Below are 25,403 nucleotides of genomic sequence, written 5' to 3' on the forward strand. Positions count from 1 at the left end.
TTTGTAACCGGCTTACACACCGAGCTGCCAGTCTGGCGGGAGGATTTTTACATCATCTCCATGCAAACTGAATGTGTGACCAATCGCATATTTCCACTGAATCTCACGGTGAGAAATCGGTCAGCTCCACTCCCTTATCTGCCCCCCCCCCCCCCAAGGCAAATTCATTTTCTCCCCTTTCCTTCTCTCCAGTCTGGAACAATGAAATCCATCAGCTTATTCAAAGACAATTCCTCCGTTGGTGAAATACTTTTTGCTTGGTTGTCTGTAATGACTTTGGGACAACAAACAATTAAAATGTATCTCATAAACCTCAGAGAAAAGCAATTTACGCCCTAACAGGTAATTCTTTATTGGCATTCCTGTGCGGGGTGACGATGTCATATTTTCCCGCCGGAGAAAGTGGTTTCTCGAAGCAGCTCTTTCTTTTTTCCCTCCTCATCACGGAGCTCATCAGCACAGCTTATAGCAACGACACTGTGAAATTGAATCTGTGCAGGAGAGAAGAGAGTGGAGAGAAGAGAGAAGAGAGAAGAGAGAAGAGAGAAGAATGCCTTTTAATGAATAATTAGTGAAAGAGAAGATGTCGGCCTGTTATAACTTGACGGTGCCGATTAAAAGGGTTTCAAAGGAATAATGCATGAACAGGATCGTGGCTGTTGCTTCTTTGATGTGTTTCATTTCTTTCCTTTATAGCCGTCTTTTCTCGCCCTGAAACATCTGTCGTCGGGGGCGTCCCCGCGGGTTTGGGTGGAGTGGTTGAGGACGACGTTCCTCTCTGATCGGAGGCGTCACACCGTGTAGCTGTTATCTTTCATCTGTTTCGCTCCTTCGGTCATCTTACGGATTGGAACTCCCGGCATTGATCTGTTCTTTCCTCTTTAATTATGACTGCTGGCCGTGTTTGTGTGTGTGTAGCTTCTCCTCTCCTCCGCCAGCGACGCTCGTCTGTAACCCTCATGTCCATTAGCGGGAGACACGTGCTGCTGTGAAATATGTCAGCGAAGGGTTGCAGGTTGTTTGGTAGCTTCCAGATGTCTCCTCTGCATTTATTCATTTGGCTGCTGTGTGGAAACAAACCGAACTGAGACTGTGTTTGGGGGATGAATGGTGCTTTTGTTGTTGTTGCTGTTGTTGTTGGAGCCCGACAGCTGCGGTTCACACAAAGCATCTGTCGTGTGTGAAGATGTTTCTGTTTTGTGTTTTATTTGAACTTCTATGTTAAATTTAAAGCGAAAAGAGCACATTGTTGGACTTATGTGGTTCCTTGAGCGTTACATCTCCATCTATTGGATTCGATTCGGCCGGTCTGCGTTCCAACAAATGCAGCAAGAAACACTTTTTAATTTCAAGCCGTTGATTGAAAAGCTCTCAGTTTGCAGTTCCCCGCAGCTTTCCGGCGCCTTCGATCATCTTCTGTTCGGTCTGGTGAGCGCCACCCGGTTCCTGCCCCACAGTATGAGCTCATAAACTGGATCAGGACTTGTAGGTTCTGGACCGTGGGGCTCTTTGGTGTGAACTGAATGAAAGTGCACTGTGATACTCTCTCATATGACTGTGATGCTCATCGTGTTGATCATATTAATCTGCTGCTCGATAGGCCTCAAAGAATTTTATGCAGACCCCTAGATTTGATATCAAAACCCAGACTAGATGAAAGAACAGGAATAAACAAATGTAATACTTAGCATTCACTAAACAGACCAACTGGCTCCAAATTGCTCCTCAGGTTGCAATGTTTTCATGGCCTCGCTTATGAATAATATTAGAAACTCTTCCTCTCTCAGACATGGATGGAGCTGACTCCAGATGGAGCCGCGTTCCTTTCAGGGCGACGGAAGGCCTTGTTTTTCTTTCAAACTCAGACTCGCCTCAAGTGTGTGTGAATGTTTACAACCAACCTCCAAACACACTGGGCCCTAATTGACGAATAAAGGTTTTGGAGTGAGGTTTGTCAATGTAAAGGGGATGAGGGAGAAAAAGGCAAAAGCTCTTCACGTATTCCTCTTCAAGGTGGCGCAGAGACAGATCGCTTCCAAGCATCACTGCTCCAACCGCACATTTGAATATTTATATCTTCTTAATGATTGGCATTGTATTCTGGAACAAAAATAATATAACGCCGCCGCTGCTGTGAGAGGAGCAACGTGGTTGTATGCCGTTCCCAGGATGTGGGTGAGCGCTGTGGGTGGGAAGGATGGAAGGATTTCTCGCTCTGTATTCTTTTCCCTGAGCAGCTGCCGCGACACGTCCGCCGACTCGACTCTGTCATCTCCCACACAGGGCGAGTGTCGGCCAACGCGACTGGCTGCTGGAGCTCGCATCTGATTAAGCTAGTCAATCACCACAGTATGAGGAGAAAAGTTGAGGAGTTTCAGCCCAAAGTTCCAGAGTTTCTGGGAAAAACTTTGCATTCCTCAGGAAATCCCAACCAATCCGACTTTCATTCTTCGGTGCAGGATATGCTTTTAATGAAGACATACGAGGCTCCAGCGCTCGTCAGATCATGTCTACCAAAGGTGCTTATATCTTGCCAGAATAAGGCCTTCGACCGCTACATTTAGTATTCAAACCATTGAGAATGTAGGTTATGTCCAGAGCAGAATGGAGGCTTCACTGACTCTGGTTTGGATTATGGTGGCAAAAATGGAATTTCCAGGAATTCACAGTTCTCTGAGTGATGTGTTAGAAGAGATAAGATTGTAATCCCGTGCACAAGATGGAAACTCTTTGGAGCCTGAGTCAGATCTCATCTAAGACCCCACGTTTACTTCAAAAGACAGACAGTATCAAAGAAACATCAGGAACGTCCTTGAACAGGTGGATGTGTTACAGTCCTTGTGCTCTTTTCATGCCAGTAGGGGGCACATCAGTGAAAATGTCTCTTAAGATGCAGAGGGAGTTGGTAGTTGGAGAAGCGGCTTTAATTCATTTAATGATAAAAAGAAGGGAAAGAAGGTGGAACAGGATAGAGGACCATAGTCCGAATTGACGCAGTTTGATCCTTACAAGCGGCTCTTTGCCCTGAATGTCCCTAAACAGCAGACTGGAGTCTTTATGTGTGGAACAAAGTCAACAAACGTCTAAATATTGAGCTTAATTGTGTTGGGCATGATGTTTGAGTTTTATATCATGAAGAAACAGAAGTCTAAAGTGTAAAGAGCATAAACACTACACAGACTCTCAGAGGACCGGCTGATCCCTCATTACCTCACCTCATCACCGCAGTGTCATATTGATTGATTGATTGTGTACTTACAGGTCAGTTGAAGTAGCAATTGTAGCGGCAGACATGATTTCGCATTCAATTCCTTCGATATGGTGGCGTTTGTGGAGCGGCATTAATGACCTGTGATGCTCTCTCGTCCTCGCTCTCTCCGTGTCCCTGAAGAGCTCATCCAGATGTAATCAAACACGGTATTAATGACTGAGGGGGGTGGAGAAGAAGAGATGAAGCTCTCCTCCCCCACCTGTGAGAGGGGACGGCCTGATGTTCTTAGATGTCACAGGAATGAAGGAGGGTTGATAAGGAAACATTTGTAATAGGAACTTTTGAACACAAATGCCCTCCAACCCAAACAGTGAGATTCCAGACGGGGAGGATTCCTTTGGTGCGCTCTCCCACTAATTTGTTTGGAGACGTTGCCTCCTCCTCCTCCTCCTCCTCCTCTTCCTCTTCCTCCTCCTCCTCCTCCTCTCCGCTCTGCCTCGCCCTGGGTTAATCATATACATGCACTAAGATGATCATTCACACTCCAGCAGGTCCTGATAACGTAGCGCGAAATTCTCAGCCGGGGACACGTGTTGATTAATATTCCCCAGGTTTCCCCGCACAATTTCCCCCCGCTACAATGATTTGATTGCTGGGGAGTGGAATGTTTGAAAAATGAGATTCTAGAGTGGAAGACGGAGCAGAATGAGTGGAAATCACACCAAACATTACGCAAACACGTCATCATCATCATCATCATCATCATTTGAAATGAATTTGAAGGAGCGAGATCGTATATTATCGTCAATTCTTCATCCACGTGTTTTCACTCAAACATAGAGACGTACGGGGGTGTGTCACATTCGGCCTACGCTTGATTTCTGGGGAATCAGGTGTTGTCTGTTTTTAGCAGCCGTGCACGTCGCCGAGACTGTGCGGTTTCGTTGGAATCGTCACGGTTGCAGACGCGGACTGTTCTTCAAAGATAACCGAGTCGTTCCAAAGCCACAAACAACACAAATCAATCATTGTTTTGTTTACGTTTTGGCAGCCGTGACCTCTGTGGACGTAAATCCCCAAGGATTAATAGTGCTCATCCTAATTCCTCAAGCAAATTTGGGGCTATAAGGACTAAATTTGCTTGACTTGAGCATAAAGTTGTTCCGGCTGATGAAGGCAGTCACAATCTTGAACAAGCGACTTTTTCCTTCCGTCTCCTTCGTATCACGTTGAGCTACTTCTCCAGTTCTCTCTCTTACTCTCTCTCTCTCTCTCTTGCTCGTATGGTTTGACAGAAGATATGAACAGATGAACAGAGAGCTCGGCACTGTTCACAATCAACACCATTGATCTGTTGACGAGGCGACCGAAAGGTGAGGGATTACAATCACTCCATCAAGAGGGGAGGGAGGTGAGAGAGAGAAGGAGAGAGAGCAGGGTCGAGCGGTGATGATGGAGTGCTCGGGCTACGGGCGGCGTGGCTATGAATAGCCGATGTATACTTTGAGGAGGATCACAATCACTTTAGAAAGAGGAATTTAGGGAGGCGGGGGACTTTGTGTGTAGCAGCTGCCACTAAATCTGCCAATTACAAACCTCCAGGGCCCTGAGGAGATCAGGGACTCTGATGGAACCATCACCATGTGTTGTTAGAAAGAAGTAATTAGAGCTAAAGTGAAGGCGTATTGTAAATCTGTGTACACATGAGGTGACTCAAACCCTGATAACAGTCACAGACGGTAACTCTTCATCACAGTGCTCTCATGATGAACCCTCTGCCTCCTCTGTGCCCTGCTCACCGCCTCAGGATGCTGTTTGTACTCTACAGGGTTACGCCACTGAGAGCAAACAGTTACACCATCGAATCAGAGCTCACACACACACACACACACACACACACACACACACACACACACACACACACACACACACACACCCCCGCAGGGCACAAGCCCACACACACTATTTGTTTAGTTTTTCTCATTTATATTACATATTTTGCCTATTTGAGCGAAGCGGTTACTTCAATTTCAACTAATTGGAAACCTTTCAGGCGTAAATGTCATAAACGCGTGGACTGGATTGCACTGAAATGCGTGTCCTTGTATAGATACATACTGCATACTTGCAGGTGTTTGTCTGAAGCGTGAATCCCCCATTAGCCCCCCGGAGTGACACGGCGTTCCCATCCCGTCCCCCTGGAATCCCGCGCTCCCCTCCGGTGCTGCCTGGGGGAGCGCTCCCAGGTCTCTTGCTTCACCAAAGCTGTGAGACTAATGGCCGACAGCCTGCCAGCATCCAGACATTCATCTTGCACCTCTCGCTACACGATAACTAGCTCCCTCAGCCTCACTGCAATTTAGTCAAGTCTCCCCAATAATGCGTTTACCTGCTGCGGCGAGCTGCAGGCTCCTGCACAGCTTATTTCCCAGCGCCCCACACGCTCACACTTCCTGGCAGGAACACTCTGATGCGTGCAGGGCAATGATGTCTTTGCCGCCCACTATTGTTGCTTCGGGGTCAGAAGAAAGCAGCTCTCGTAATTTCTCTCCGTGTGCAAAAGCTAGTTTGGATCTGCAGTTTAAACTTCACCTTTCTGCTCCGTCGCCTTGATAAGAAACAACTGCAGCCCAGATTTCAGTTTTTGCCCTTTAATCTGTTTTTAATGACGCCACAGGGAAGCTGGAATGAGGAGGCGAGGGCTATGAAAGCCACAGATGCGTGTTTGGATGCTGGTATCTGTTTGTGAACCTGCGTTTGCATGTGTGCGTGTGTGAGCGTCCTCTGCGTCCACTTGTAGGGGCAAAGTGGAAGTGGGCCAAGCTTTCGTCACAGGATTTGGGAATTGATGAAACATACCCAAAGGTTATGGAAAACTTGTGGATTTTCTCTTCCAAGACTGATTCTAATCTTGAGATGTGAAGGAAGAAAGCAAGTTTATATCCTGGATATCATCTTTGTATATACAGCACAGTGTATAAACATCTTTGTCTTATGTAACTCACAGGACGTGACACCAAACGGCTGCTTTCCACGTTTGAACTGTCGAAATTGAGTTTACAATACGCTCAAATAAGTAAATCTAAAGGTTATTAAAGGTGCTTTGAAGGAATCTGTGTGTGTCTGATGTGGGCAAGTATGCAGTGTGTGTGTGTGCGCTCTGTGTCCGAGACATCTGCATGTCATGGTGTGTGTGTGTGTGGGGGATTCGGCAGGCTGTCTAATGAGGGCGTCTCTCTGGAGCTTTGGCCCCGGATATAAATGGATCCCACAACCTGCTGGTGTGTGAGAGAATGTATGCATGTGTGTGTGTGTGTGAGTGTGTGTGTGTGTGTGTTCAGACAGGAGTAATATGTAAAGGTAATGACTCACACCAACATCACCACTGTGGGACCGAGCAGTCATTTGTACCGGAGCTGTAATACGGATCTACAGGTTTAAACTCATGTAATAACTGGAAAATGGGCAAAATGACCTCATTATGCAGAAATATCTTCACTGGTATAATAGGAAACTGTAACAAGTGAGTGTGTGTGTGTGTGTGTGTGTGGTTGATGAAGCTGTAATAGTGTCAGCTATTTGATATTAATAGATCTCATTCTTTCCTGTTGTTATTGAAGTAACGATCTGTCTGTGCTGCTCTGAATCTAAGTGAACAAGTGAGGACCTGATGGGAAACATCAACAACACAAATCTAAATGGAAATCAGACTTTAATAGTTTATGAAAAAAAAGCTTTTGCAGCACAAACATGACGTGGCTGAAGTTATTTTCTTGGAGGAACTCTGGGGCTTAATTAGCTTCTCGCTCAGATTCTTCTCTCAGTTTTTTCTCTTCTCTTCCTAGAAGCCATTAACACGAGCTCATTACCTGTGTAATGTTCTGCACACATCACCAAGATGCTCCACAGTGGCACAACACAAACACAAAAACAACATCTGTGTGTGTATGTGTGTGATACTGAAGCCCAAACATGTGTATTTGTTCGGTTTGGCTCTGGTTGGATCCCTGTGACTTCCAAATTGAATATCTGGGATCAAACGATTCAAATCGCACCAAACATGGACGGAAATGAGCTCCAAGTCAGATTCTTGACCGCAAAACAATTAAATTGTCGGAGAGCAAACTGGCAGTGAGGCGTTCATGCAAAGAATTCCCAAAAAAAACCCAATTTGCAACAGCTACTGATGAAGAGTAATGGTGCAGAATTCATCTTGTTTGTTCTGCAGGTCTGATCAGCAGCTGGAGGAAACATGTCGGGCTGAAGGTTCTGTTGTTCAGGACAGAAGATCCAAGCAAAACTTTCAATTCAGCCTTAAAGATATGCATTTTATTTATGTAATAGTTTGGTATCAACATCCTCCTCAAAGTCGATCATGTGACTCAGGGTTAACATCCTGGAACGCCCCGTTTTCACTCAGCCTGCACGTTTTTTAGACACATTCAATACTCTTGAGTGTTCGTACTTAAAGGCAAAAATGTGATTACGGGCGCATACATGACCGGAATCAATACAGAGTCAGCTGCTCTCTGAGTAACCGTGACGCGACGCACGGCACTAATCACAGTTAGAGGCCATCCAGGGAAATCCACACAGCTTTGATGAATGGATTTACAGTTCCACACTCTGAGTCTCTGCTTTGATTTGGGCCAATTTCCGACGCACATGACATTTGGAAAAAAAGGCGATTTATGGCCTTGATCGCAGTTTAATTGGCGTTTGAAAGGAGGTGTAAACGTAACGACTGCCCACAGGTGCAGCAGCCAGAGAGAGGAGATCAATTTGTTTGTTTTTGTATCACAAGACTTTCAGATTAAAAGCTTGAATTGAAATAGGAAAGTGGAAATCCATACAGCATGATTCCCGTTAGTGGTTAATGCAGTGATCCTGGTTATTTACTGACTATTTACTGAATTTACTGACCATCATGCGCTCTAATTGCATATAAAACGAGCTTCCTGCAGCCACACGGGCGATGTGATGAATGCGTGAGCCGCTTTATTATCCCGGCTGCCTGAGGGTTCAAACTGTCTTTCATGTGGATGCTAATGTCTCCTCATCTTCCTCTGCAGCTCTTACAAATGTGAAGCTGTGGGCCATTGACCGGCAATGTTTCCAGACCATCATGATGAGGACGGGCCTCATCAAGCACACGGAGTATATGGAGTTTCTGAAAAGGTAACGGCAGCCGTCCCCGACACAACCAGACCACACACGGCCCCCAAACCAGAGCTTTGATTTGAAATGAAGGGAAAGAATTAACAGAATGAGACTCTGAGCGTTCTGAGAAGTTGCTTCACTCTTTCATTCTTTTCCCCGAGAAATAACAACATGGGGCTCCATCGCTCCTGTGTCCGCCTCCATATATCATAAACATAACGCTTTGGCAGAGAAGCCAGATGAGCTGAGAGAAGCCCATTATCACTTTAAAGGCCCGAGAACTCATTTTGTTTTGGCTGCATAGTCTTTGTGATAAAAGAGTCATCAAACGAGCGAGAGAGGAGGCGAGAGAGGGGGAGAGAGAGAGAGAGAGAGAGGGAGAGAGGGAGAGAGGGAGAGGAAGAGAAGGGGAGAGAGAGGGGGCGAGGGAGCGAGAGGGAGAGAGAGGGGGCGAGGAAGAGAGGGGTAGAGAGAGAGAGAGAGAGAAGAAGAGCGCTGCCGTTCTGATCAGGATGCATGAGATGCGGTTGTGATGCACTTCTCTCCTCTCCCCTTTCTCCTCTCCTCTCTTCTTTCTCTCCTCTCTCCTCTGTCCTCTCTCCTCTCTCCTCTCTCTCCTCTCTCCTCTCTCCTCTCTCCTCTGTCCTTTCTCTCCTTTCTCTCCTCTCTCCTCCCTCGTCTCCTCTCTGTGGTCTCTCCTGTCCTCTCTCCTCTGTCCCATTCCCCCCCACCCCTGCCAGACCTTGTACGTTACGATAATGAGATAAATTATATCACATTTCCCTGATATTGCCTGAGCAGGAGTATCAACACACACACACGCACACACACACACACACACACACACACACACACACACACACACACACACACACACACACACACACACACATCATCTGTGTAGCTGTACAAACTATCAAAACGTTTTTAAAAAGCTTTATTTGACCACAGTTGTCGTGTTTCCTGCTCACAGTTTCACACTTTCCACACTTTCAACAGATTCTCATTCAAACACACGTCTGTCTCCCCAGATCATCCAGTTTCCCTATTTTAGAATATAGAATAAACACTGAGAATAACCCTGGGTTCTGTCTATGAGCTGAACAGTGCCGACCCGTTTGTGATGCAGATATTTGCCATTGGTTTGCTCTCATTTTCATATGGAAATCAGTGAATCGGCCCTTTAAATGTGCTGATGAAAAGTTGTGATGATTTACTTATTATGTATGGAAATAAATGGACTTAATGGATGAAGGAGGAATAGGATGAACACACAGGTTGTTCCAGATGTGACGTGTTCCCGAGCCGTCACATAAACACGCAGCACGTCACCTGGCCGCCCCGTGGCGTTCACACTCAGTCATCTCTCCGTCTGCTAGGGCTCATTTTTCTGAGGACAAAAGCCTCATGAATCAGCGAGATGGCCATCAGGCTCTTTCACTTTCTGACGGCGGTTATTTTAAGGCAGGTGGAAACAGGAAACCCGTCAGCTTTTCAATGTAATGGGAGAAGTTTCCACCCGGCAGCGGAACAGGCCGTGACTTTGACAGCTCTGGATAGAGCAGCTTCACCTCTTTGTGTTCATATCTCTGCACCGGAAAAAAAATCAAGATACACGCAAACAGAAATACAGATTCAGATAAAAACTCCTTATTAATTCTCACTTCCTGTCTCAGTCTGGAACTATTTTTAGTGATTTATTTTCCGGTTTAAAAAAGACACAACTCTCCTGGCATAGCTGGCATGTGTCTCTGCACACGGCACTAAGAATACACTGAACCTCATCTTATAGGGAGATATAGCAGAGAATATGCGTCAACGGTACAAAACCTGAGGTCCTAAACTGCACTGAAAGATTCATTTTGACACAAAGCATCTAAAATTGCCTGTTTTCACTCCGTGTGAAGAGCGGTGCTGCACGCCAGAGTCAAATTGTGTTGTTTTGCACATTAAAGCTCTGCAAACGTAGATCCTGTGAAGAAAACAAGAAGATGAAAACATGTTGTGATCTCTCTCTCTCTCTCTCTCTCTCTCTCTGTGCGTGTGTGTGTGTGTGTGTGAGTGCTGTATGACAAACTATCCACAGGGAAAATTTGAGATTTATAGCAACATTTGTTAATTCACATTATGAAGACGGATTGTTATCATCCTGTTTTGTTTCCGAGAAGCAGATCTAATAATGGAGTCGTAGCAGCAGAACAAACACGGCGCTCCCTCATTATGTTTACAGCTGTAAAATCTTGCATTAGCTCTGTTTATCGTGGAGCAGAGACTCGTGATGTTTTTTATATGAGAATTTATGCAAAACTCTAAATCCCCAAAAACTCATTTGGCCTCAGCAAAGGAAAAGCTGGAACAGGAAACTTCATCATAAAGGGAAATAAAAGACTACAAACACAGGAGCTGTGTTTCACTCAGTGTGCTTTACAGTGCTGAGGCCCGGTGAGCCATCCGTCCACACGCCGCTCCGAGGAAAGACAAACCGCCATCTGTCTGCTGATTTACCGCCAACGTGACAAAGCACAGGAAATTATGAATCAAAGCCACTTGTGAAAGGAGGAAGTGATGTGTCGTTGTCCTGTCGGCGCTCCTGGGCGTGTCGCATGTTGTGTTGCAATTGCTCCCAGAGGGGTTTCTCCATGTTCCTCTACCTAAAGGTGGCGGGAATTAAACCCCCAGCTTCCTCGAGCGTCACCTGAAGCGGCGTGACTTCCTGCTGACAGGACCGCAGCTGGACCGCCCGCTCTTGTTGTGACGTTTTTATTCCTGCGTGACAATATTAATGTGATATTTCCTCCCGAGGTTCCTTTCTTTGCATCCGTTACCGTGATGCATGTGACAAGCACCCGCCTGTGAACCTCAGTCTGCCTGTGAACGCAAAACACCACAGATGTTTGTCATCTTCATCGTCTCTCCTCTTCCTCTGTTTTAGACTTTACTTAGTTTTGCTGGAACAATCAGATACAAGAGACTTCCTGTTGTTGTTGTCGTTAGTTTGATTCATAATTCAGACGGACGCTGAACACACACATCCAGTCATTCCAGCCAGATGATGAATCAAACAAAGTCAAGTCTAGATAATGGGAATAATTTCACAGCTGAGTTGTTGCTGTAATTTGCTTGTTGGCATGTTTGATCAGACTCGTGTTGTTATGACGATGCCGTGGGTGCAGCCGGCTGTATCGGATCAGAGCGTGCTCAGAGCGTCTCCTTGTTTCCTGCGCACTTGTCCACTCGCGGGAAGCCTCCTCCATCTCTTGGCCGCCGGCGGCTCTGAGGGCTTTAAAGATGGCCGAGCGGATCGATTTCTGGGTTGTGAGAGGATTGAAGAGCGAGGACAAGAACAAATAAGAGCTTTTGGAACAGGAATGCCGAGATGGCGTGGAGCCCTCAAAGGATAAGAGGGTGGAGAAGATGGAGGGTTGGGTGTTTGTGTGGATCAGTCACATGCCTCTACCTCTGTGACGTCATCAGTATGAGAGTGAGTGTTTGGCCTTGTTGCAGCCTGCCAATGGGCCTCAGATGACTCGTTTTTTTCACTCATTGTGCACAGTTGTCACAGGGGATCATTGTCTTTTCTCCGTTTCAAAATCGACCCCCGCACTAAAATAGGAAGTGAAATGTGTCCTTATTGATCAGCTGGAGAGTTTCTAATCAGGCGCTGATGACGCCCTCGTGTTTACGCCTGATTGACAGACACATTTGTACCTTTTTAACCGCAGGATCGTTACGTTCACTAAAAGGTTTTGCGGCTGAAGTGCTGTGTTTGTTGGTTTTTAGCCGGCCTTAGTTAGTGCCTCGTCTTTTTTTTTTTTTTTTTTTTTTTTTGTGAGGAAGTGGAAGGAGGAACAGTAGAGCTCAGGCCCCGGAGAGATGGGCGAGATTACTGTAATAAACATGGAAAGGGAGGGGGGAGAGAGAGAGAGAGGGAGAGAGAGAGTTAATATGGAGAGATAAGCTCTTTGTTCACCAACGTGGCTTATTTTCTCTCCTCCTTGATAAACATTGTTGCCTGTTTTATTTAGTACGCTTTGATAACAGTCAGATAGCATTCAGTCAGGCTGCCGGGAAGCAAACGGAACAAACATTCGCCTCCCGCCGCCTCCCGCCGCCGCCGCGTGATGGGGGACTGTGGCGGGTTTACGATGAAAGCGAGTACACACATGCACACACACACACACACACACACACACACACACACACACACACACACACACACACATACAAACACATACATGTTCAAGGATGCAAATGTATTCTTCTATTCTCCTTTACCTTCTGGTCAAATTGGTCACTGCTGCTCACACTGAGGTCAGACGCGACCAGGTATCTGTGCTGGCAGCCTCACGAGCCACAGAGGACTCACACATACTCACACACACTCACACACACACACACGCCGGTATAAGAAGCCCTATACATGCACACCTTCATTCTCCTGCTGTCTGAATGATGTCACAGCTCCCTTTTCTTCTTCTCCCCTCGCCAGCGTTCCCACATTCCACGGCCTGCAGGAGGATATTCTGAGCAAGCTGGCTGATGTCCTTGAGGAGGTAAGAGCATTATTCACACGCCTGTGGCTTTATGTACATGTACACTCGCTTTCATTTTCCACAGAGAGAAGAAGAGGAGGTAAAGGAGGAAGAGCCCAGAATGTGGCAGATGTATCCCTGGTATTGGAACGGTGCATTAGAGGGCCTGTAATCTGGCAGAAAGGCACCAACTAACAATTTCTCATCCTTAAATTACAAATATCCTGCTCATCTAACTGGTTGCTCCCCTGCCACCTCTCTGATTGGACGTCTTTAGCCAAAGCCAGAAAGGAAACTCCACTTTACTCTTTCTTCTTCTGGTCATTTTATTACAGGCAAATTCCCCGTGCAGAGTCTGAATGGTCACAGGTTTGCATGTTGCTGTTCTGAGTTTAGGCAAATGAAAGTGATCGGCCAACACCATTAGGGAAATGTGCGTGTGTGTGTTGATTTGGATGAAGAGTCCTGCTGAACGGACAAATGCAAAACTCCAACCAGAAAACTGCCAAATGAAGCCCTGGCTCTGGTTCATGCGCCGCCTGCATGCATGCCTGTAATGTTTACGCCAGACAAAGACATGTTTGCCATGGATCAGCTCTGAGATTATTTTCATGTCAGAGCACCGAGATGAATGTGGGGCTGAAGTAAACAATTTAAAACTGGAATACATATCAGAGAGAGAGAGGGGGAGAGAGAGAGGGGCGGGGGAGAGGGGGGGGGGGGGGGGGAGAGAGCGAGAGAGAGAGAGAGAGAGGGGAGAGAAAGAGAGGGAGATAGAGAGATGGGGAGAGAGGGAGAGAGAGAGAGAGAGAGAGAGAGAGGGAGGGAGAGAGAGAGAGAGAGAGAGGGAGAGAGTGAGAGAGAGAGGGGGGATAGGGAGAGTGAGAGAGAGAGAGAGAGAGAGGGGGGGGAGAGAGGGAGAGAGAGAGAGGGGGGGAGAGAGAGAGAGGGGGGGGAAGAGGGAGGGAGAGAGAGAGAGGGAGAGTGAGAGAGAGGGGGGAAGAGGGAGGGAGAGAGAGAGAGGGAGAGTGAGAGAGAGAGGGGGAGAGAGGGCAAGACACAGAGAGGGAGAGAGAGAGGGAGGGAGAGAGAGAGAGAGAGAGAGAGAGAGAGAGAGAGAGGCAAAGACACAGAGAGAGGGAGAGAGAGAGAGACAGAGAGTGGGGGGAGAGTGAGAAGAATTTGATATTTTCCAAATTTGACACTAAAACTCCATCTTGCTCCTGATCATGGTTCAGATCGCTGTCATTGGGTCATTAAAGGAAAACAAAGATGATTGTTGGTCAGAGATGATGATCCTCCCCCTGATGGCCGTATGTGTGGAGGTCAGATGGTTTAGACTCATTCCAAAGTCCCAGAGTGCGTGTGTGTTTACTTCACTTTATATCCATTTCTCCATCATAAGCAGTTATTTTAGAGGGAAGAGAGTTTCAGCCGTGCACTCTTGTCTTTGGCTATCACTCCAAAGCACATTGCTGCTATTTTAATATGAATATGACTCTGAATATCCCATTTTCCACCTGTTTACACACCACTTGGCTTAACATTTTCTCCAGTGTAATGCGGTCACACACACACACAAATTCACCGTCGCAAATTCGACATCTGTTGCCGACTTTGAGGCGTTGGATTGCATTTAAATACGGACTGTGCCTATATGTCTGGGGGCAGTGTGTGTGCTTGTGTGTGTGTGTGTGTGTATCCCCATGTAATTAAGTAAAAGTCCTGATCCCTTTGCCTTGCGGAACAGATAAAGAGGCCATTTAATTATTCAAACCCTCGCCGGGTTTCTGCAGTTTAAAGTTCAGGCTTTTCACTCCTAACAAACAGATTGACCACTAAAACTTCACGCCTCGTGTTTCCAGGCCAGCAGATGGTTTTGTATTAACGCCGTAGCTCTCCTTTTGTTTTTATTTGTCTATATTTCCAATGCGGGCAGACAAAATTCTATGAACATTTACAGCAGTAATGGTGCTTGAGAGCGCCGAGAGGCCGTTACCACCCAGCTATGAACATTTGTTAGGATTAAAGTTAGACTTTAACGCCGCTTTGCTTGAGTGTGTGGAGGAAATGGCTGCAGTCTGGTTGTGAGACAAGAGGCCTCTGGGCACAAACGCTTTCTCCACAAGCGACCCGACCCTTCTGTCTAAAGAAACGAGGAATTAATGACAGCTTGGTCACGCATCAGGCTCCAGCTCCAGCTCCCCTTCAGCATCCTGGCCCCCCTATGTGGCCCCCCTATGTGGCCCCCCTACTGCCCGCTGGCTCATTCCGTAATCCATCCATGGTTGAGCTGCTTTGTTTAGTTGATCGTAAGACCCTCAGTGCTTTAAGTCTAACAGGAGGATCCATCTAGACTCTGGGTTCTTTCTGTAGGCCCAGATGGATCCAGCAGAGGAGAGGTGGAGACACACAGGGCACACTTTATAGAGAAGGACTCCATAAAGTCCATAAAGGAAAATAAAGCACTTGTGGGATCTCACTTTAGCAGGAGGAGGCGGGCGAGGACAGGATTCAGCCGCTGCCTCGGAAAGAAATAGAGAGTAGAAGAAGAGTGCTTCTGTCTAAGCTGTAGCTCCGTGGACGAGTTTAGAGAAGGTGTCTGAAGGCGTCCCACCTGACGTGACCTCAGGCTGCTATCAGGCGACCTTCACCTCCCCCGTGATCAGAGCCTCGCTAACCAGACCCACGTGAACGCTGCGAACCATTACATCGCCAATTAAATTAATGAGAGATAAGAATGTAGGATCGGGCCAGGGACAACGTGTGTGTGTGTGTGTGTGTGTGTGTGTGTGTGTGTGTGTGTGTGTGTGTGTGTGAGAGAGCTGCTAACAGGGTAATGAGGGAGACCTTTAAACACATTTTCTTCCATAGAGTTCTCTGGTATCCATCAGGATAGTAAACAACAAGGAGTACCCGCTGCTAGCTAATAGATCATGTGAGAGTGTATTGATTCCTTTGGGTTTGTTAGAGGCGAAAATAAAACGATTCTGCTTGGCTTTCCTCAGCAGGGGGTCTCTCATTAGCAAACACGCACCAGCACACACAGTATAGTTGTAGCATAGCCTAGTGAGTCAAACTATATCACAACATTCTCTCTCTGGATGTAAGAATACGTTTTTATGGGAATCACGTCTGAACCAGGCCGTTGAAATTGTTACATCTTTGGCGATATCGCCCATAAATCACTCTGTTACCTATTGGGTACACACAGTTTGCTGCCCTCCAACACGTTCCGCCTCTCGCCCTCCAGAGTGCAGCATCGTCGTGCACGTTGATTGATTTTTGATCAGTTAGTTGTAGCCATTTTCTGTTGTCCTTGAAGATACAAAGACATCTTCACCGCAACGTCACTAATAACCGGGAGACTGCTGGGATGTATAGACCATGAGCGACACACACACACACACGTACACACACGTACACACACGTACACACACGTACACACACATACACACCAGCATGCACACCAGCATGCACGTGGCTCGGGGGGAAGTAAGCTGTAAGGTGCCATTCATGGGTGAAATGATGTGAAAGTACAGCGTCCTTCTGGCAAATGTCAGCTGACATGAGGAAACATCAGATAATCTCAGAGGAAATGGCGAGGGAGCGAGCGAGCGCCTTCTGGGCCGCGCCGGTGCGGAGGCGGAGCGCATTGTGTCGGGAAAAGGATATATTTCAAAGGGACCTAAACGCTATCGTTAAAAGCGATGTATTTCAGCGTGTAGGTCTTATCGGGGTTAGGCTGCTCGGTTACATCACCTTGAATTACATCACACCACCAAACGCCTTATTCATCATTTAAAGACATTTTTATCCCAAAGAGGCTAAAGAGAGCTGCCGTGTAGTAAAGTAGTGTAAATTGAGTGCGTAGGTGTGTGTGTGAGAGCGTGATCGTCCTCTCCAAGCTCATCTTGCCCCGGTGCATGCTGGGATAACCCCAAAGGCCCTAACAGGATAAGCAGGTATGAAAAGTGGATGAGTGAATAGATATTGCGCTCGACGTGCCTGTGAGCTGTGTGTTCAAGGTCATAGATCGTATCCCAGCATGCAACTGGGGTGGAAAAACAAAAACGGACACCTTGGACAGATTGCCCTTGTGCCGCATTAAACGGAGTGAAGCAAAGGCGTTTGATAATCACCGCTCACACATTTAGCTGAGATAAATGTGAGAGCGGATACCTTTCAAAGTAAAATCACCGCTTTACAATCACTCTGCTGCTGATTGCTTCCAGATATGTGTGTGTGTGTGTGTGTGTGTGTGAGGGTTGTGGGGACACTAAGTCATGTCTGTCCTTTGTGGAGACGTTTCAGTTTTACTTCTAAGTAAAGGGAAGAAGCACCCTGGGGTTCAGCCTCAGGCGACTTTGCAGCCCTGAAGAAAGCTCAGCAGGCGATCCAGAGGGAAGCCTTTCCTCTGAGGCAGAACGCAGGACAGATCATGATTATGTGCCTGGATAACTCTCTCCTCCTCTTCTCTTCTCCTCTCCTTCTCTCCTCTCCTCTCCTCTACTCTCGTGACAGACACATTATGAAGACGGAGAGTACATCATCAGACAGGGGGCCAGAGGAGACACCTTCTTCATCATCAGCAAGGGAAAGGTGAGGACGGAAACGATCGTCCCGGGCATCTCCATGCCGGGGCAACGTGACCCACATGGTAACACACACACACACACACACACAGAGAGAGGGGCTGCGGGTGATGATTTGGCAGTTGGCAGTCATCAGTCAGGGCCGTATAGGGGAGAGAGGAGCGCGGCGGCTTTCATCAGCGACTGCAGGAGCATCTAAAAGCAGAACGCAGCCACTTTCAGATCTCCTCTCTGTCATTAACGCGGCTCTCACACACACTAACCCCGGATGCCATCCAGCACGGGCACGTCGGAGGGCTTTCATGTCCTCATGTTGTTGACACGTGTGTTCATCCCGCCGCCGCCGCCGCCGCCGCCGCACACACACCTGCCGCCCCCTCCCCGGTGGCTTTGTTCCCGTTCCTCATCCACAGCCTCTCCACGTTTTCTCACATCTCCTTTTTTAACGCCTCTTATTCTCTGTTTCACACTCCTCCTTGTTCTCTTGTTCGTTCCCCCTTTCTTCCCACTCATCCTCAAATTAACTCTTCCCTAACATGATGCACACATTAGAGTAGACGTGTTAATCTGAGGGGGAAAGAGGCTTGACTGATGCTGAATCTTCCTCAGGAATGCATGAGTGATCCTCATCTTGGTCGTATTTGCATGAGAATGACTGGACACAGAATTGATCAATCAACCATGAGAGCTCATCTGGACTGAGATCCTGTAAGACAAGGAAATAAAAACAGGCATTTGAATTCAAAATCAGTTGAGAAACAAACATTTTGATGACATAAGTGAACTTTAACTTAGAACTTTAAGAGTAAAACTTTCTCATTGTGGCTTAATCACAGAGAAAAACTCACATTCTCTCCTTTCAGATGTCCAGGATGTAACTATCATGATAAAGAATGAAGATATAGCATATTAGTATTAGTTTCGAAACACAAACGCACACTCTCAAGTGACCTGAACACTTGACCACCCTGACACATCTCACACACACACCCACACACCCCTAACCTGCCCTCTGCCCCTCCCTGTGATCCAGTAGAGGCTGAGTTATGTGTCGGTCTCCCAGGTGCAGACAGCTTTACTGCACCTGCACAGGACTTGACTAATGGATTGAGACAAGACCCTTAATTAGGCCAAGCGACCTTTTTCGCACGACTCTCCCTCCCAAACTCAAATGGAACCGCCATCGCTCTGGATCTGTAAGGTTTTACAGGCACGAGGGCGTGTCATCGCTCACACGTCACCGGGGTAACGACGCGATCAGTGACGCCTCACCTGTGCAGACACGACCGCAGCTGTGTTCCCCCGGTGACGAGGCGGGAGGATCTCTGAGACGCCGTCTGTATATTTTGTGATGATGGAGACGTGTAAGCAGGTTCATGCAGATGTTCACTCTCTCACTTTAAACCCTCTCCCCTCTTCCTCCCTCCTCTCCAGGTGAACGTGACCAGGGAGGACCTGCCCAACGGAGAGCCCGTCTACCTGCGCAGCCTGGGGAAGGGCGACTGGTTCGGCGAGAAGGCGCTGCAAGGGTACGACTCCCCCCCCCTCCTAATAACACTGCCTCTTCTCATTTGACTCTCCCTTTCTTCTCTGGATCTCCCCCCCTCTTTCCCCCTGTCGCCCTCTCCTCTCTCTCAATCCTTCTCCTTCCTCAGCCTTTAATATCCTTCCCTCCTACAGTTGCGCAGACCTATTGTTTCTAATTCGCCCGCCGCTCTTCCTCCGCACCTCTTATCGTTTGCCTTTTTGTCCTCGCCACCACTCACTCATCCTGACAGGCGTGATAAGGTGATGAATGATAGCGGAAGTGCTTAAAGCCGGGGGCCTGCGTTTACTGTAGCTTTCCCCAGGTGTGTGTTAAAAATCAGATACAAAAGCCCCATCTGATACCCAAGGAAAGCTTATTAATTCCAGAGCTCAGTCTCAGCCGCCGCAGACGTCCAGTGGCGTTGGAAATTGTGGGTTTCCGTCTGCGTGTTTGGCATATTTAGAGCCCGGTTAGTGCAGAATGTGATTAACACATTAATATAAAATCAACCGGTCTTAATTGCTGTTTCACCTCCTGCAAAGTCTACAAATGAGTGCACACACACACACACATACACACACTTGTTGCTCCTCCCTTCTCTTCCTGTCACCGTGTTTGTATTCACGCTCAGGTGAGTGTGGAGTGATTCCGCCGCTAATCCGCTTTGTTTGTTACTATCGCAACTGCCGGAGTGTAAAATGGAACCAAACGTCTATATTTGGTGTGTGTGTGTGTGTGTGAGGAAGCTGTTAAGATGATCTGATGTAAATATGGAGGATCCGCCTCTTGTACTGGAAACTTAGGAGCTATAAAATGTTTAATAGCCCCGTCTTAACGCTGTGTGTCATCTCAGCTGAGGAATAAGCTTTTATGGCTGCAGGCTTTGGGCCCCAGAGTGATATTTTTTCACTGTGCTATTTGTCCCGTCTTGTCTTGTCTCGTCTTGTCTGTCCTCCCCCACAGACTCTGATGTATTATTAAAGCAGAGACGGGGGAGGGCGAGGAGGAAAGATTGTCGAGTCTGAAGTGTGTGTGATCCCTGTTGAAGGGGGTCAGACAGAATCAAAAGATGTGCAAATATGTACACGTGCACACATCCTGTGTGACTGTGTGTGTGAGTGTGTGTGTGTTTGTGTGTGTGAAAAGGGGGAAAAATGGAGATGGTGCCATCTTGTGGTTGTTAAATGTGCAGCCGCCTCAAAGTGAGACAAAACACAGAAGATGACTTTGTTTTCAATGATGATTTCACTCTAAAAGTGTTCATTTTAATTTAAAAAGTGAAACAAGACTAATCAAGGCTAGTGTTCTTCTTCTCCATCTTATACTCACTATGATGAAGAGATGCTCCCCGGCTCCACACAGACAGATGGCCGGGCCCTCGCCTATATGCTTCAGATAATGAATAAAGTATACAGAAGATGACAGAGTATCAAGATGCATGTGAGGCTGATGCTCCTGAGGCAGAGCAGCCAGAGCAGATCAGCCCAGACAGAAATCTGATCCTCTCACGCTAATGAGAAGAAGAAGAAAAAAAGGCAACGTGATGAATGAGTCTGACACAAAGTAATACTTTATAAAGCAAAGAGCGAAGCTTTGCAACGTGATGTCTCTGCCACGGAGCTGGAGATGGAGGGATAGATGGATAGAGAGAGAGAGAGAGAGAGAGGGAGAGAGAGAGAGATTTGGATGAGGGCGTGCAGTGTTAAGCTGGACTGCACCTCGCTCACGTCATTTTGTTTAATCCTGAAAAGAGGCACCTGCCCCCCCCCCCCCCCCCCCCCTCTCAACCCCCCCCTTCCTTCGCCATTCCACTTTTTGTTTTGGTTATCATCAAATGTCACGAGCCCTTTTTGTCTCCAAGCGTCTTGAGGGACAAGCATCCCGATCCGGCGGCTCAACCTTTGATTGTCCGGCTCGTCTCGCTCTCATATATAAGCGGCTCATCTTGGCCTGCCGGGGCTCTTTGATCAGAGGGCCCGTCTTTCATAATTAGAAGTTAACTGTGTGTGTGTGTCCTCGCTCATGAACCTCAATAGACGCCCACTCAAAGGCTCCACTGTCCATCTGAAGACGCCGCCTTTGATCTGCAGCAAGAACATATTTACAAATCAAAGTCTCTCTCTCTTGACAGTCATAATAGCTTGGAACAGAGTGTGTGTCTGTACGTGTGTGTGTCAGGGTGATGTGTGTAATGAGACGCATGATTAAGGCAGCATGAGCTCAGGTTGCATGTCGTCTTTAAAGCAGTGTGTGTGTGTGTGTGTGTGTGTGTATGTATAATGTATACGTGCTTAGGTGACAGATGGACCAGGATGAAGCTCCACGTATCTGATGTCACTTTCTCCCCATCAGAGTCTCAGCTGATCCATCAACAGTGTAGACAATGTGTGCAACGCGGCCCTGACCTCTTCTATGCAGCCTGCCTGTGTGTGTGTGTTTGTGTGTGTGTGTGTGTGTAGAGGTGAGGAGGTGCAGGATGAGAAAGCTTGTTAGAGAAGGAAAAGGTGAATGTCTTCTGACCTCACCACAAACCGTCAAAACAAACATCCATGGCTGTGAATGAAGATTTATCACACATTATGTTCACTTTACTTCAACAATAACCATTTTGTTAAACATATTATTGGGGATCTGGAGGTAAATCTTGATGTGTTGGTCTAAGTTTACGCTGCATGTCCTTACTGCGTCTCAGAAAAGCTACGGTAAAGTCCTGGGAAAGTTTTGGACTTCAACCTGAGTAAGAAGTGTAGAATCTCTGCCACAAGCTCAGGATTTTTTATTTGTGGTTGCGGTGGAAGCCTAGAGGGAGTGGAGGGCTTCAAATATTCTCTAGAATGAGAAGTCGGCGACAAGAAAGAGCCGAACTCACAAGAAAACTGATTTAAAATGAATGTGACATTCTGGCAGACTGCACACTGAGATACCAAGAGGAATATTTTCCAGTTATGTCGTTATAATTCACTTGTGTGAGGTTTCATCTGGTTCCATATGGTGCGTTCGAGTGCCTGCAGGAAGCGGACATAACCAATTCCCGCTCTATCCACGCCATGTTTTGTTGTCCGGATTGGATTTTTTCCAACACCTCAAGTCTTGGAAGTTAGATTTTCTTTCATGCACCCAAACGCACCATAAGGCTGGCAGGTGTTTGTTGGATTTGTGTATCGGCACACCTCAGACTTCTGTAACACAAGTAACCTTCAGTGGTTGGGATCTCCTCCATCTTGGGTCAAGCAGACGTAAAGCTCCTCTCTGCCTCAGCTGTTCCTTTCCTACATCACCACACCTCCTCATGCATTATCACTTATTACATAATCTGGACCATAATGAGCACATGAATATAGCCAACACATGTCTGGGCCTGATGGATTACTCACAGCGAGCCGATTACAGGTCTCTATAGGTTTATTATTAATAAATCACAGACATTAGCAGAAACCGGTGGATGCCTGGAAGGGGAAGGTAGGAAAAGAAACATATTTCATCTGTCTGAATTCCCGTCGTGCTTGAGAACCCTTGACGGGAAGCACGCGTGTAATTCATAGCCGACTGGAAGAAGCTGCCAAACGCAGACCCGGCCTTGTATGTGCAATAAGCAGTTTGGTCCCGATCCCTTATGTTCCATTTCCTCGGCCCGGCGTTCCTTTCTGTCCCCAGCTTAATTACTGAGACGAGGGGGCAGAGCAGCATCATTGTAGAGGAGTCCAGAGACACAAAGCAGAGGTAGTAAATAAGCTACGTCATCACAAAGTGAGCGCGCCGAGAAAAACGCTTTTTTATTGATGTCACATCATCATTAATCTCAGCTATTAGGTGAGGCGCTATTGTACGACAACACGTACCACTCTGGATAAAAGAAACCTCAATTTTCCTTTAAAGCACAAACCATTAGTCCCGTCCCGCGTCTCCTCGCATGGCTCATCTTCGTCGCGCCCCAGTTCTGACCTCAGCTTTGTATTCGTCCCTCCACCCGGAGACCGGCTGCACCTCGGGGTCCTTCTCTCTCAGCCTCCCAGCCCTCACACTGTTTTCATAACCCCCTCACTCCTCTCCACCTCTCCACCTTCCTCCTTCCAGGGACACCAGATCGCTGTCCAATTATCAGTTACATTTCAAGCATCAACTCGGAAATCAAAAACCACCGGGCTCCCTCCTGCGGAACTCCGAAGGGCATTCCAGACGCTCCATGCAGCTGCTTTGCGGTCATGTCTGTGTGTGTCTGTGTGTGTTTGTATGCACATGTTCTTTCCAACGCGTGTCTCGCCGTGCCTTGATTAACAAGTTAGAGCCCAGTTTGGCTTACAGGGGTGGAAGAATCAGCGTGCCGGATATTGTTTTAGAGATAGAGTTTCAAATCAAAAGGCAACTGCACACTGGGTTGTTCAGTTTGAGCTACAGTAGAGCGGCGAGGGAACAGGTGTAACAAGCTGCTCTCTAATATGAAGCCCCTGAGGTCTCTCACTGATGATTCACACTTACGTAATCGATCCACAATTTCAATGCCGCCCAAAGTGTTGTGTTGTTTTGTTGTATCACCATGGCTGGGAAATGACAAACAGCGCACACTTTAACTTTAATTAACTCACGTCACAGATTATGGGTGTAGATTATGACTGTGTGTGTGTGTGTGTGTGTGTGTGTGTGTTTGTGTGTTTGTGTGTGTGTGTGTGTGTGTGTGTGTGTGTGTGTGTGTGTGTGTCTGTGTGTCTAATTTGTAGACACTTGATGAAAATCATTGTCGACTCCTATGCACGTGAAGTGTCTTGAATTAGAAATAAGCGTTCATGTGCGAGTTAGTTGACAGACGTGTTTATTCATAGAGGCACAGTATAGCTGCAGCTTTCAACAGGTGTATGTATACTGCAGGTGGATTAACATTCATGCTAAACATTTTGGAAGTGAATGTACTGGGATGTTCTGTTCAAGGATGGAGGATATTCAACACCAAGTCTTATACGACACTATAAATCCAAATTCTGAGTACATATTCACACACAAAATCAAATGTGTAGCCATTGAAAGTGTAAAGTCAGGATTTCCTTTTTTATTTTATTTTATTTTATTTTATTTTATTCTTCTTTTTATTTTATTTTATTCTAACCATATTTCTTACTATATTTTATTTTATATTTTTTCTTTTTTACATGGAAATAAGAACAAAATTGTGAGCTTTGATAAAAAGATTTCTTTAAGCGAAAACGTTTCTCGAAAACAAGTTTTGTGCTGTGCAGTTTTTCGCTGATTGTAACGATTTCCGATAAAGTTTTCCTACAATTAACAATAATCAAGACTCAGAACAAAGTCTGTACTCACAATCAGGGCACAGCATGCATTCTGGGTAATTTGCCAGCCTTTCTGCTTGTAACCTGGTGGTCATACTGTAAATGGCAGCAGATTGTATTTAAGATTCAGCCTGCGTGTCCCTCAGCCTCTCACGGGAGCGGCTGAGCCTCAGTGATGGATGCAGGTCAGTGAAGCTTCTCTCAGGTGAAGCAGACGTCTTCAGCTTCACTCCTCCTGTATCTGCTGTAGGTCACTGTGGCACCTTCATCTCCTCTCCTGCACCTCCCTCACCTCCCTCACCTCACCCAAATCTGTTGTGCCCACGACCAGCTGTGACCTTTATTCAAAAGGGTCAGGAGAGAGAGAGTGAGAGAGAGAAAGCTCTGTGTGTGTGTGAGTGTGTGTAAGAGGGAAGGCAGAGGGAGTTGACATAACGTGTGGAGGAATTGTCACCTCGGCTCATTGAAATAGATACACACAGCCACACAGCAGGTCGGAGTCCAGATCAGACTCAGACTGTCACTGTCTGTGTGAATGGACTGAGAGGATGTTAGAGTGTCCATCAAATGATCTTTACTGATCCTTTTCAAGAAGTCTGGGCTGGAATTCCTCTTTGTATTCACATGTAGAACGGACAACAACACACTGGGATTGGATCATTACATACAAATTGTTCTGTAGACGGTTTTCTCTTAATCGCTGTGGGATTGTTGGACTTCCACATTAAAACTATGGGATCTTGGGATACGGACACAGAGGACTCATGCGACTGGAACAACTCCTCAGAGGACGATGAAGACGAGTGCGATTTCACCCGTGATAAAGAGTACGCCGAGCACGCTGTGATGTCCAACACCTGCTGAGTCACGTTCCCATGTTTGGCTGAGTGGAGGCGTCTGAGTCACCCTTTGGCGTTTGGTCTGATTTGAGTCCTGTGTGATCTTTGTTTACAGGGAGGACATCAGGACCGCTAATGTCATCTCTGCGGAGGCCGTCACCTGCCTCGTCATCGACAGAGAGTGAGTATCTAAACACAGGGGTAGTTCTAGAACCTCCGTCTGATCTGTGTGTGTCATGATTCTAAGTTAGTGACTCGT

General features: G+C 46.9%; 1 protein-coding gene across 1 annotated transcript in view; it reads left to right on the forward strand.

Moving 5' to 3' along the window:
* LOC142991675 (cGMP-dependent protein kinase 1-like) overlaps window positions 1-25,403 on the forward strand; it is a 78,448-nt gene that overhangs the window by 39,937 nt on the left and 13,108 nt on the right. Inside the window, exons 4-8 of the mRNA XM_076141770.1 lie at window positions 8,284-8,389; window positions 12,861-12,924; window positions 17,428-17,505; window positions 18,933-19,027; window positions 25,260-25,325. Of these exons, the coding sequence (XP_075997885.1) occupies window positions 8,284-8,389; window positions 12,861-12,924; window positions 17,428-17,505; window positions 18,933-19,027; window positions 25,260-25,325 (409 nt within the window). The remainder of the gene's footprint in view (window positions 1-8,283; window positions 8,390-12,860; window positions 12,925-17,427; window positions 17,506-18,932; window positions 19,028-25,259; window positions 25,326-25,403) is intronic.

The sequence above is a fragment of the Genypterus blacodes genome, unplaced genomic scaffold (assembly GCF_046128005.1).
Source record: "Genypterus blacodes isolate CSIRO-AG114 ecotype Tasmania unplaced genomic scaffold, CSIRO-AGI_Gbla_v1 ptg000020l_1, whole genome shotgun sequence".
NCBI classification, from domain to species: Eukaryota; Metazoa; Chordata; class Actinopteri; order Ophidiiformes; family Ophidiidae; genus Genypterus; species Genypterus blacodes.